At 45.9% G+C, this 13,628-nt stretch overlaps 3 non-coding genes and 2 gene segments (V, D, J or C); 2 read left to right on the forward strand and 3 right to left on the reverse strand.

Moving 5' to 3' along the window:
- Window positions 1-2,214: 2,214 nt before the first annotated feature.
- Window positions 2,215-2,802, reverse strand: LOC119961533. The segment is given in 2 exon segments: window positions 2,215-2,594; window positions 2,751-2,802. Coding segments are annotated over 2 exon segments (432 nt in total).
- Window positions 2,803-3,516: 714 nt separating this feature from the next.
- LOC119961534 lies at window positions 3,517-4,048 on the reverse strand. The segment is given in 2 exon segments: window positions 3,517-3,917; window positions 4,003-4,048. Coding segments are annotated over 2 exon segments (447 nt in total).
- A 4,212-nt stretch (window positions 4,049-8,260) lies between these two features.
- Window positions 8,261-8,350, reverse strand: trnap-ugg. The gene is given in 2 exon segments: window positions 8,261-8,296; window positions 8,315-8,350. It is a non-coding gene; the product is annotated as a tRNA-Pro (tRNA).
- A 1,225-nt stretch (window positions 8,351-9,575) lies between these two features.
- On the forward strand, window positions 9,576-9,649 carry trnav-cac. The gene has a single exon. It is a non-coding gene; the product is annotated as a tRNA-Val (tRNA).
- A 1,716-nt stretch (window positions 9,650-11,365) lies between these two features.
- trnan-guu lies at window positions 11,366-11,439 on the forward strand. Its single transcript has one exon. It is a non-coding gene; the product is annotated as a tRNA-Asn (tRNA).
- The last annotated feature ends 2,189 nt before the right edge of the window (window positions 11,440-13,628 follow it).

A 13,628-nucleotide genomic window follows, 5' to 3' on the forward strand; every position in this document is an offset into this window, starting at 1 on the left:
AGAGGAAAGCAATGTCACACCAACCTGCAACTTGAAGGCAAGCGCTTCGAACCCGTACGTGTACTGGTACAGTCAGAGTCCCGGGAAGGCTCCACAATACATTCTTCATGTTCTGGGAAAGAACATTTACAGACACCCTGACATCACCGATCGCGATTCAGCTACCTTAAATCAAACTGCCAAGATTAGCGAGCTAATGATGGGCAACACACTGATGTCTGACAGTGCACTGTATCTTTGTGCCTTGCAGCCCACACTGCTACAGATATAGCGGGTCCCGTACAAAAGCCTAACAGTCAGGGTTCCAGTTAATGCTCAGCAAAGAAACAATAATCCGGCCTCCACGGTGACAGTCACAGTAGGAGACCATTAGAAAATTGCAAAAAATCGCGCCCTACTGCACAATATTCTAGATGTGATCCCATCCATACCCTGTATAACTGAAGCATAACCTCCATGTTTTTGTGATGAATTCACCTCACAATAAACAACAATATTCTCATTATTTGCTACACCTGTACACTGGAGTTTGTGATTCAAGCACTAGGAAACCCAGACAGAAAGAGGTGTCACTCTAACCTGCACCAATACCGACAATGCTTTATACTTATTCTGGTACCGTCAGTACCCAGACAAACAGTCCGCGTTTGCAGTCCGGAAGGACACGGACGGCCGTTCTGAATTGAAGGCGCATTTCGCTCAGGACCGGTTTTCAGATACAGTTCAGCAGTCAAACAAGTTGTACCGATTGACCATCTCGGAGATGCGGCTGTCTGACACCGCGGTCTATTATTGCGCACAGACTCTCACAGTGATGGGAACGAGGGAAAGCCTCGTCCAAAAGCTGCCGGAGGTTTGTGGATCACAGCTGCAGTCTGGTGCGAGCTGGTTTTCACAGCGGCTCAGACACTGAAACGTGAATGGTTTCCTGTGAGCACAGACCCCAGAGCACAATCCACATATACACCATCTAAAATGATTCACATCGAAGACAGATTCAGTCCCATTATCGCATTTACTGGGAGCAGAATTAGTTGATGCTGATGTGAGGAGATTTGTGAACTCGTCGCAACCATTGAGAAAACAAACTGTGAAGGTGGTCGAGAACTATTTATATCACTGACCGCGGTTCAGGAAATCTCTGAAGGACCAGTAATTTTGGGTTTGAAATATGAGTCTGTAGTGCAAACCAATGCCCACCGGGTGAGGAAAATCTTAATAATAATAATAACCCGATTTCTCAATGTTAATGTCACTGACATATATTAAAACTGAGAATGCTTAATATGGCTGAAAAAATACATTTTGAAATGAAAAATGCTTACTGTTACGAGTAGGCTTCAATGAAGTTACTGTGAAAAGCCCCTAGTCGCCATATTCCGGCGCCTGTCCGGGGAGGCTGGTTCGGGAATCGAACCGTGCTGTTGGCCTGCTTTAAAAGCCATCGATTTAGCTGAGTGAGCTAAATCAGCCCCTTTTCGATTGTTTCCCCTGACATTGCTGTTCTTACCATTGTCCTGACGAGTACAGGACGATAAACGTCGATATTTATTTTCAGCAATGCTCAGGTCTGTGCTCACAAACAATCAATCCTTAATTTAGAAAATGTACAGGAGTTATTTTCCGGACATGATTAGAAGTTGATGAATAATGCTAAATAAGTAAATTATCCTTAAGGTCAGATTTCGCGCGTTCTAGACACCTCGACTAATGGTAACTTCAAAAGTCAAATGGAAAAGAACATCAGAAAGCGCCAGGAGCGCGGTAGCGAATCTGAACACACCGGACAAGACTTTATGCACAAAGTTTTTGTACTTTTGTCCTGAGCTCCCCTCAGTGTTATATGCCTGCTACTGCATTTACGCCGTTTGTGTCACTGCTTTAAAGACTGGAATACAATATCAAATATTTTCATAGCATTTTTGTCGCAATATATTTAATTTGGAAACTGGAACAAATGCTCTAAAAACATATCATAACGTTATGCTCAGAATGTATTCGATGTAAAATGGAGCAGAGGAAACCTCCTCAGTGTGCCCGGACAGGCGCCAGAGTGTGACGACTAGGGGATTTTCACAGTAACTTCATTGCAGTGTTAATGAAAGCCTACTTGTGACAATAAAGATTATTATTATCTATTGCTTGTCAATCATTTGGATTTATTTCAAATCAGAAAAATCTGCTGATTGGTTCGCAAAGTCCAGCTTTTCGCCCTTAGCCCTCTGTTCTCTTTGTCACACTGCGGCAGTGTTTTTGTACGAGGCTCTCTCTAGTTGTTGTCACTGTGTCTCTCAGTCCGCAGAAATACACCGCGCTATCAGACAGCCGCAGCTCCCGGATGGTGAAATTCCCCTCACTTTTCGAAGTGTTTATTGATGCAGAAAATCGAGACTCCACACCCACTGCTCTGGGAACGTCTCCGTAGTTATAGATGTAGATCAATAATGTGGGGGCTTTGTTCCTGTCCTGACGATACAGCTGTAAATAATATGAAGCAGCTGTGATCAAATACCTGTAATTAATGGTCACCGAATCTCCTTCAAATTGTGTCACTGCAAGCGGCTCCTGAGAGACCGAATCTTCACTTCTGACCGCTGAAAACATTTAGAAATAGAAGACTTTATTTTTTAATTGTCACGATTGTTTCAAGTTAAGGCAATAGATTGCAAACGGAGGAGAGATGCATTTAAACGATGATTTATATGTCGATATCACGAGCAAAGTGAAAATGGTGCAACTTCGGAACTTACCAGTTAAGAGAACTGCGGCTGCGAGAAATGTGTAAAAGATAACAGCCAACATGTTCACAGAGCTGGTGGTGGATTTAAACAGAGTGAGTTGAAGCTGAATTGTTTCAGATAAGACTTGACAAGATGTTGAGTCATATCCCACCTCACGACTGATTGGTTCGTTCCTGACAGAGTCTAAAGACGGCACCCAATCATCCCTGAGCTCCTGTGCCCTAAATTTCATCCAATCAACTCAAAGTTTCTTTGTTCTCAACTCCATGACGTCAGAACAAGGGTCCTGGAACCACATGAAACTGTTCTCAGAACAATGAACTGAACTGAATAGCTTCAGAGAATAAGAAACAGGGGCTGCAGGGGACCATTTGCTCCTTCACTTGGGCCTGGTCTGTCATTCAATAAGATCATGGCTGTTCTACCTCACATCTACCCTCCTGCACTATCCACAACTGTCTATTTGCCTTAATATCCGCAGATCTTTGGAACCATCCTTGAAGAAACTCAGCGACTGAACAACTACGTTCTCTGTGCTACAGACTAATAATAAAACGAGCAGTAAAACAAATGTTGGTTCTTTATCGGGGTTAACATTCGAGATGGTGCACAGATTGTAACAGTTCATGTTGTTCTGATAACAGAATCAGAGCCTCCCATTTACAGAGCCGCTCGGAGTCCAGTAAATCGGAATGACAAACATTCAGCACCACAGAAAAAGATCATTCGGGCAAGCTGTCATTTATAATAATATTGTTTTATTAATATTAGCAGTTCACAATTCTACTGACAGATCTGATTCCGTGAAGAGGAGGTGAGAGTGCATTGCAGGTTTTTGTACGGGTTGACTGTGCCTCTGTAACAGTGTGGGGCTCAGAGCACAGAGATACACGGCAGAGTCAGAGACACGGACCCCGGTGATATTTAAAGGAACTGTTTTCCTATCCTGGTCCAAATCAGCAGAAAACCGGTCAGAGAACTCTGGTGACTTATCACCCTGTCCCTTGCTGAACATTTTCAGTAAATATCTCGGAGCTTTCCCCGGGTACTGGATATACCAGAAGAGAGTTGGCGAGGAGAATTGTGCTTTGTAACTGCAGTTCAACATTGCTGTCTGTTCTTCCTGAACCATTAATTCAGGCGGCTCCTGGGAAACTGAATCTTGGCCACTCGTTCCTGTAACAACATATAGAATGTGTCAGAAATCTGGGAGTAAATATAACCCATGAAACACAGACTGAGGATTTGAGTTCCGACTCACCGGGCAGCAAGACCATTATTATCAGTAAAGCACACAGCGAGCACATGGTTCCTGGTTGTAAAATGAACAGCAACACTGTTTCAAATATGTTGGTGCTTCTAGTCTCATATCACAGAGTAAACTCAGATCAGAGGCAGATTTCACTTACTGGGAATTTGAGGGGCGTTCCTCCGTGCTACGATTGGCTTGTCTCGCAGCTTTTATGTCAGCTGTGGACCAGCCTGTTAGTTGAGGACTAAACACAACTAATTCTGTCCAATCAGATTCCACCCCTGGTTGTGTTTTTCAGTTTGTTCCCTTTTCTCTGTCTCATATTATCCGTCATTTAGTCTTTTTCTGGGTGTAACTCGCTTTTCTTCGAAATTAATATTGATCTATTTGTTTCGGTAGATCTTTATCTCTAATCAAGCTGGAAGGTGAAAGAAATCATTTTAGATCAGCCTAGTGCACAATAATTAACGATTGATGCAACCCAGTGCATGAGCATTATTAATAGTTACTGTTTTGAGGAGACCAGGGATAAATAGTGAACCAACTTCACACCGAGATGCGGTAACACTCGGGTTACCTTTGTAAAGTACTGATTTCCGTCATTATTTTTACGACAGGATCTTTACAATATGATAACTCTGACTGTGCCATTAGCTCACATTTCGAAGATGCCAACTGACAAATAGGCACCAGACCCAGAACTTTTGCAAGTACAGCTTTGTGACGTTGTGCGCCAATTCACGTACCCTGAACATCTTTGGTTTATGGGAATGAGACCCACGCAAACATGGAGAGAATGTGCAAACTCCACACAGCCAGTAACCCGGGGCCGGATTGAACCCAGGTCTTCAATGCCATGCGACAGCAGTGCTAACCACTGCGCTACCCGGTGTTTATACCGAGTTGATACTATTTGCTATTATCTGCGAGTTTATGTGGAATCTCCCATCTAGACACTACATAGATATTACCGATCGTTAATTATATTTTGGCCCATGACTCCTAATAGTTAGTCCGGTTTGATGAGCATTACTCAATGTGCCACAGCGCCGCCAGTATTGCCAGAAACATTTCCAACTTAATCCCTCTCAGTGAATTAGACTGGACTCAGTCAAAGATTGGGCAGGAGAAAGCGAACCAGGGCTCTATTCAGCTCAGTGCAGTGCGCGAGTTGTGGAGGGGAAGTCTATTGTGATCTCATTCGCCTCCCATCCCACCGGAGTTTGTGAGTTTGTGAAGCCCGTGCATGAATTTGGCGCCCTCTGCTGCTGGATTCTGTTAACTCTGCGTCAGAATTCGGCTACTGAGTGGATTCAGAGTTTACTGCAATACACACCAGGGCGGGAAACCGAGCCAGAAATCTACATTTTAAGCTGTTTAGACACTGTTGTTGTTACTGTGGGTGTTTTAAATCAGACAATGATGCTTAATTTGTGCAAATGACCGTTGGAGTTCTCTGTTTAGCCCTGGGAGGACGAAGTCAAAAGAATGCCAAGAATTTGGAGGACAGGCGGAGGTTATAAATCAGAATGATAACAGGGCTGAACAGACTAGTTTTGTTCATTTTGATCATAACGAAGCTACAAAAGCGAGTAAACGGATGCTCTCAGAATTTTGTTTTTATCAGAGACTCGATTGTACAGAATTGTTTAATTAGCTGAAAGCACAACGTCCTAAAAAGAAGATAGGAAGGGGTGAATGACAGTTCATGTTTGTGGGCGATAATGAAGCATGACAGATAATTTTCAATGTATCAGTACAAAGTGTTGACGGGGTTAACGCAGCCGCACCGAGGCACAGGCAAGACTTAAACCCGCGACTTTTGGTTTACAAAACCAACGTTTTCCTTCTTGGCCACCGCACCATGCACAAGTGAACAGCATTTATTGTACTGTGATTTGATACAATTTGGCGTCTGGCGCCGAAATTGAAGAGGGAAGAAGAACCAATAGAACATGTCAACAGGTAGGAACTTGAGAACGGAAAACATCACGGGGTTGAAATGCAGGGTAAAAAGGGCAGTAGAAAAAGCTCTTTCAAATAGGCATATGTAGTATCAGTTGAATCTGGCCCCTTACGGCCCCTCCGACACAATATTGTTCTCAGTGAGTTGAGCCGTGAGCAGATGCAGGATGGTCAAAGGCGGTTGGATACTCAATTGTCGCTATTTCCGCTCCATCACTTGTGACTGCAGCTGATCATCGCCGCACACATTTTGAACTTTGAGTCTGCGGTGTCCCTGGTCACAGTTTCCGTTTGCTGGTCGCACTCCAACATCATTGTGATACTCGCTACTCTTGTGTCTGGTTGGATCAGCAGTGCAGTGGGACCTGAATCTCAGCTCTGACAGATAATTGCCTGCCCTGAAGAGCGATTGGATCAGGAACTATCGCGGGGAACAGCTTCGCCGCTCTCCTCGTTATGATCTCGCTACTCAGTGTTTTCTTCACGGCAAAACCCCCATTCTCCACTCACTGTGGAACCAGGTATTATTGTTCATTAAATTGTAATGATGCTGCTGCAGGTGAACGTGATGTTGGTCGACATGAGGCTGATTGTGAATTTTGCAAGTATTTTAATTTTCTGTTCGTTTCTATCAGACTGGAGCCACCAAGACCCAGTGGAGCAGTTGGATACTGAAATGTGAGTTGAAGAGGATATTAACGCCACACATCAAGTTTTGGTCTCCTTACTTGAGAAAGGACATACTGGCACTGGAGGGTGTGCAGAGGAGATTCACTAGGTTAATCCCAGAGTTGAAGGGGTTGGATTCTGAGGAGAGGTTGAGTAGACTGGGACTGTACTCGTTGGAATTTAGAAGGATGCGGGGGGGGGGGGGGGGGGATCTTATAGAAACATTTAAAATTATGAAGGGAATAGATAGGATAGATGCGGGCAGGTTGTTTCCACTGGCGGGTGAAAGCAGAACTAGGGGACATAGCCTCAAAATAAGGGGAAGTAGATTTAGGACTGAGTTTAGGAGGAACTTCTTCACCCAAAGGGTTGTGAATCTATGGAATTCCTTGTCCAGTGAAGCAGTTGAGGCTCCTTCTTTAAATGTTTTTAAGGTAAAGATAGATAGTTTTTTGAAGAATAAAGGGATTAAGGGTTATGGTGTTCGGGCCGGAAACTGGAACTGAGTCCAGAGAACATCATCCATGATCTCATTGAATGGCGGAGCAGGCTCGAGGGGCCAGATGGCCTACTCCTGCTCCTAGTTCTTATGTTCTTATGTAATCGATCCTGATCCTGATACAAAGTCAACATCCGGGCAGCCTGCACGGTTCATGTTCCATCTGATTGTAGAGAATCTGTGTCGCAGCAAATGCAGAAGTGATCTCTGACACACTGCCTACCTTTGTTCTGCCATTAACACATTCTGACCGCTTGATGCGCCATCAGCACCTTTCATCGCCTTGATTAGCCTCATTTACATTCCCTTTTTCTTTCTGCCCGAGACATTTTCGTCATTTCCCACCTATTGCTAGCCCTCTATCGAGGCCCAATACAGCACTCCACGACCCCCACCCCCCACCTACTGAATTGAACATTGAGGCCCAAGCACTGAATTTTCGGCAGGCAATGAGAGGTGAAGAATTTTCATACATTGGCACAGCTCGGATATTAGCAGCTAGTTCATCCACAACAGAACTTCAGCGATTTCCAAATGAACATATTTAATCACCATCTCAAACATGTCTAAATGTGTGACAAATGCAACTTACTGCGGATGCTTCAAACGGAAACAAAAACAGACAATACTGGACAATCTCAGCAGGTCTGACAGCCTCTGGGGAGCGAAATGGCAGCTGTCGTTTCCAGTCAAGTGGACTCTTTGTCAAAGCTGGAGAACTGGAATTGGAGATTCAGACGATTGTGGGTGGGGGGGGGGGGGGGGGGGGGTGGAGTGCTGTATTGGGCCTCGATAGAGGGCGAGCAATAGGTGGGAAAAGACGAAAATGTCTCGGGCAGAAAGAAAAAGGATAAGTTGATGGAAAAAAACATGTGGTGGAGGGGGAAGTGAGAGTTCACAGTCTGAAGTTGTTGAACTGATAAAATGAAAGGGACAGAGAGCTGTCTGAGACAACCAGAATTAGTCAATAGAAAAGTGAATGCCCACACACAGACAAACTTCTCGGGAACGTATTGGTTCCATGCAGTTTGAGCTCAGCTTCTCAAAGCAAACCCAATGTGAATGAAACCCGCCGTCTGCGCCGCAAAGAAATGAAGAAAACATGCGGTTTGACCAACGGAAAACCTCATCGAAGGGCTCGTCCGAGATTTGAACCCGGGACCTCTCGCAAATTCCGACAGCGGCATACCCAAAGCGAGAATCATACCCCTAGACCAACGAGCCCCGCAAAAAGAGTCAAAGCATACTGTCATTGCCATCGAAAATCAATCTAACATCTGCGGAGAACGCCAAAAGTACTGCAACATCTCAGGTAGTCAGACGGCATTTGTCGACAGGACAACAAAGTTCGTCTTTCACCATCACCTTTCATTAAAACCGGGACAGGTTAGAAACGTCTTAACCAAGTGAATTACCGCAGGAAGGAAACAGAACAACAGGAAAGGGCTCTAATGGGGGGCAAGTCAGGAGAGATTAAATGAAAAGAGTCCTTGGGACCCTGGCCACAGAGTTAGGTTAGCATCAAATCAGAGAATAATGACACCACAGTATGAGGCCATTCCGGCCGCCGTGTCTGTGCCAGCTCTCTGTTAGCGCAATGGAAGAAACAAAGAAACAAAAGATATGTCTGGAGGAGCTATCGATGGCAGATTGATCAACAACTACCGCCCGGACACAAAGAACAAGTGGAAACAAGATTGAAATCCAAATCTGCGATGGAAGGACACACAAAATGGGTGCAGCATTTACAGTGTGAAACTACTGAACACACTGAGTGTGAAAGCTGTATTGAGCCCAGTGGAAAGATGCGCTGCTGTTCCTCGAGTGGCTGTTGAGCTTCTTTGGAAAATTTCTCGACGCCGAGGTCCGGGAGGTCAGCGTTAAGATCCAGCTCTCCAGTCAGTTCAATTCTCCACTTTGGCTCTGTGGATTAGATGGGTCACGTCTCTGTGGTCAACACAGATCTGGAGCATCAATTTTATCCAAACGCACTCCAGCTCAGACACTGTCTCTCTCTCTCTCGAGCATCATCTGTGGGGAGAGAAACGACGTAAACATTCCGAGTCCTGAGAAATCCTTTTCAGAGTGGGCCAATGTAAATCAACCCCGCCGTCAGCATCGCAAACAATTCATAATCCCTGACCTGGAGTAAAGAGCCTGTCCTGGATTTAAACCCACGACCACTCCCATAGGCATTGATTGAAAATCCTTAAACGAGAACCAGACCTCGAGAACAAAGGGCACAAATTTAAGACCGACATTAAGCAAAATATAACTTATGTTAATTTCGATATAATTTCTACAGCTCACGGCTTTATATGTTCAGACATCTGTTAATTTAAGAAACAGCTGTCGCTTGCAACAAGGGACCTGGCCTCTCAAACAGACCATCAGAATCTGCAGCAACACAGTGAGGTTGTATATTCCGCACGTCCATTGATTGCCTGCGGTTTCTGTAGTGTAGTGGTTATCACATTCGCCTCACACGCGAAAAGTCCCCGGTTCGAAACCGGGCAGCAAACATTTAGCATTTCGTGTGAGAAAAGTTTGCACAATTATTGGGCACAAAATAATTCTTTTTCCTGAATGTTGCCGGAATCTCGTGTGTTCCAGGACAATGAGCCACTACACTGAATTGAACATTAAGGCCCAAGCACTGAATTTTCGGCAGGCAATGAGAGGTGAAGAACTTTCATATCTTGGCACACCTCGGATATTAGCAACTCGTTCATCCACAACATAGTTTCAGCGATTTACAAATGAACATATTTAATCACCATCTCAAACATGTCTAAATGTATGACAAATGCAATTTACTGCGGATGCTTCAAACGGAAACAAAAACAGAAAATACTGGATAATCTCGGCAGGTCTGACAGCCTCTGGGGAGCGAAATGGCAGCTGTCGTTTCCAGTCAAGTGGACTCTTTGTCAAAGCTGGAGAACTGGAACTGGATATTCAGACGATTGTGGGTGGAGGAAAGCAAACCCAATGTGAATGAATCCCGCAGTCGACGCCGCAAAGAAATCATGCTGCTTGACCAATGGAAAACCTTCTCGAAGGGCTCGTCCGGGATTTGAACCCGGGACCTCTCGCAAATTCCGGCAGCGATACACCCAAAGCGAGAATCATACCCTAGACCAACGAGTCGCGCGAAAAGAGTCAAAGCATACTGTCATTGCCATCGAAAATTAATCTAACATCTGCAGAGAACGCCAAAAGTACTGCACCATCTCAGGTAGTCAGGCGGCATTTGTCGACAGGACAACAAAGTTCGTCTTTCACCATCACCTTTCATAAAAACCGGGACAGGTTAGATATCAGAAGGGGGTTCAGTGCAGTTAGATTGCGAATATACAGACCGGACCATGTACCACATGCTATGGTATCAGCAAAAGCCGGCACAGCCGCCGAGATTGGTCATCATTAACATATTGACGATGAAGAAAGAGGAGATCTCAGGACGATATCTGGCGGCTGCCAACAAGTCTAAAAAGAATGGTTATCTCAATATAAACGCGCTCAGTGTGGAGGATGGGGCGGTCTATTACTGTGCAATGAGCACAGTGTCACAAAACAGCTGCAACCACGTACGAAAGCCTCAGAGAGTATTTTCAATTCCAGTAAATTTGCGTTCCTGCCCTTATACCGGAGGATGGTTTGATCTGGATTCAGAAAAATACTCAGGTCTATTTCTCCACAATTGCATTGCCGTCTCTGTCCTTGTATAGGTCAATAGAGGAGCCGTTTCGGATTCGTGAGATTAATCAGCATGTCGCGATGCACAGTAAATTTAAGCTTGGAATATCCACTTCCGAGCAGCAGTAATGAAAGTTCTCAGATGTGGGGATAATAAAATCTTCCAGGACCGTTAACTTAGGTCGACCTTATGCCAACGAGTCTGAGCCCCTAGTAGTCTTCAGCGGAACATCGACTTTCTGATCGAAAATACATCAAATCTATGTTGACACTTCCTGCTTTCTGTTATGGAGGTTCCCGGAAAAGGGGCGTGTTTCAAAGAAAGTGTGGTGCTGTCCAAGTGAGTTCTGTAAAATCCACGGGCCTGTGATGATTCCACGTCTCACAAATGTCCATGCCCGCGGGACCATGTGTACGGTCCTTCCAGATATTTTCCGCACTGCCTCAGGGGACCAATATTACCAGCATTCTCATTCGGTCCCTGGCAATCAGAGGATTGGCCGTCACTGTTGAAATGCACAGAGTTGTGATCCTGTTGTCGTCTCCGTGGCGCAATCGGTTAGCGCGTTCGGCTGTTAACCGAAAGGTTGGTGGTTCGATCCCACCCAGAGCCGAATTGTTGTTCCACTCCTGGATGATATGTTTTTAGGGGCTGTTTAGGACAGGGCTAAATCGCTGGCTTTGAAAGCAGACCAAGCAGGCCAGCAGCACGGTTCGATTCCCGTAACAGCCTCCCCGAACAGGTGCCGGAAGGTGACGACTCGGGGATTTTCACAGTAACTTAATTTGAAGCCGACTCGTGACAAGAAGCGATTTTCCTGTTCTGATGACACGTACCGTGCTCCGGCTGCGGCATGGAATTACCTCTGTCGCTGTAATATCCTTCATAGCGCCGAGCTGGGGAATAGCTCAACGATGCTGTGTCTCCCTCGATAACAAACACCAACTCAGGAGATTGTGACACCTCCTCACGGACCTGCTAACAGACGAATGTTGAGCAGGAGTTGGTTATTCATCCCCTTGAGCCTTCTCCAACATTCAATAAGTTCGTGACAGATGCGAACGTGACCTCAGATTCACATTTCACCGACCCCGGATAACCTTTGATTACCTTTTCAGTTGAGAATCCAACCACATCTGTCTTAAAATCTTCAACGGGCCTATCTCAGCGGTCTCTGGAGAAGAATCCCTCAGAAAAAAAGCCCAAAGATCTACATAACCGGGCCGGGTCGAGCAGTATCTCTGGCCATGATGTGGAGATGCCGGCGTTGGAATGGGGTGAGCACAGTAAGAAGTCTTACAACACCAGGTTAAATTATTCTGTTTTGTGATTCACCTGAGGAAGGAGCTGCGCTCCGAAAGCTCGTGTTTGAAACAAACCTGTTGTACTTTAACCTGATGTTGTAAGACTTCTTACTGTATCTCTGGCAGCAGCGCATCCCTTCCCGATGAACTTAATGCATTCTATGCTCGGTTTGAGCAGGTAACCAACAATCCGCTGTCAAGTGCCCCAGCAGCCCTTAATTCACCCATACCCACCATCACAGTTTCCGAAGTCAGATCGGCCTTCCGGAAAGTGAACCCACGGAAGGCGACTGGCCCGGACGGGATCCCTGGTCGTGCACTCAGAGCCTGCGCGGGCCAGCTGGCAGAGGCATTCACAGACATCTTTAACCTATCCCTACTCCACTCCGAGGTCCCCACCTGCTTCAAGAAGTCCACCATCATACCGGTACCAAAGAAGAACGAGGCAACATTCCTCAATGACTACCCTCCGGCGGCCCTGACATCAGTTGTAATGAAGTGCTTCGAGAGGCTGATCATGAAGCGCATCACCTCCATACTCCCGGAACGCCTTGACCTACTTCAATTCGCATACCGTCGCAACTGGTCCACATCAGACGGCATTTTCCTGGCCCTACACTCATCCCTAGAGCATCTCGAAAACAAGGACTCCTACATCAGACTCCTATTTATTGACTACAGCTCCGCCTTCAACACCATAATCCCAGCCAAGCTCATATCAAAGCTCCAAGACCTAGGACTTGGCTCTCCACTCTGCAACTGGATCCTTGACTTTCTGACCAACAGACCACAATCAGTAAGAATGAACACCAAAACCTCCTCCACAATAGTCCTCAACACCGGTGCCCCGCAAGGCTGCATACTTAGCCCCCTACTCTACTCCCTGTACACACACAACTGCGTGGCAAAACTTGGTTCCAACTCCATCTCCAAGTTGGCTGACGATACGACCATAGTGGGCCGGATCTCGAATAACTACGAGTCCGAATACAGGAGGGAGATAGAGAACCTAGTGGAGTGGTGTAACGACAACAATCTCTCCCTCAATGGCAGCAAAAGTAAAGAGCTGGTCATCGACTTCAGGAAGCAAAGTACTGTACACACCCCTGTCAGCATCAACGTGGACGAGGTGGAGATGGTTAGCAGTTTCAAATTCCTAGGGGTGCACATCACCAAAAATCTGTCCTGGTCCACTCACTTCGATGCTATCACCAAGAAAGCACAACAGCGCCTATACTTCCTCAGGAAACTAAGGAAATTCGGCATGTCCACATTAACCCGTACCAACTTTTACAGATGCACTATAGAGAGCATCCTATCAGGCTGCATCACAGCCTGGTATGGCAACTGCTCGGCCCAGGACCGCAGGGAACTTCAGAGAGTCGTGAATAGTGCCCAGTCCATCACACGAACCTGCCTCCCATCCATGGACTCCATCTACACCTCCCGCTGCCGGGGGAAAGCGGGCAGCATAATCAAGGATCCCTCCCACCCGCCT

The sequence above is a fragment of the Scyliorhinus canicula genome, unplaced genomic scaffold (genome assembly GCF_902713615.1).
Source record: "Scyliorhinus canicula unplaced genomic scaffold, sScyCan1.1, whole genome shotgun sequence".
Taxonomy (NCBI): Eukaryota; Metazoa; Chordata; class Chondrichthyes; order Carcharhiniformes; family Scyliorhinidae; genus Scyliorhinus; species Scyliorhinus canicula.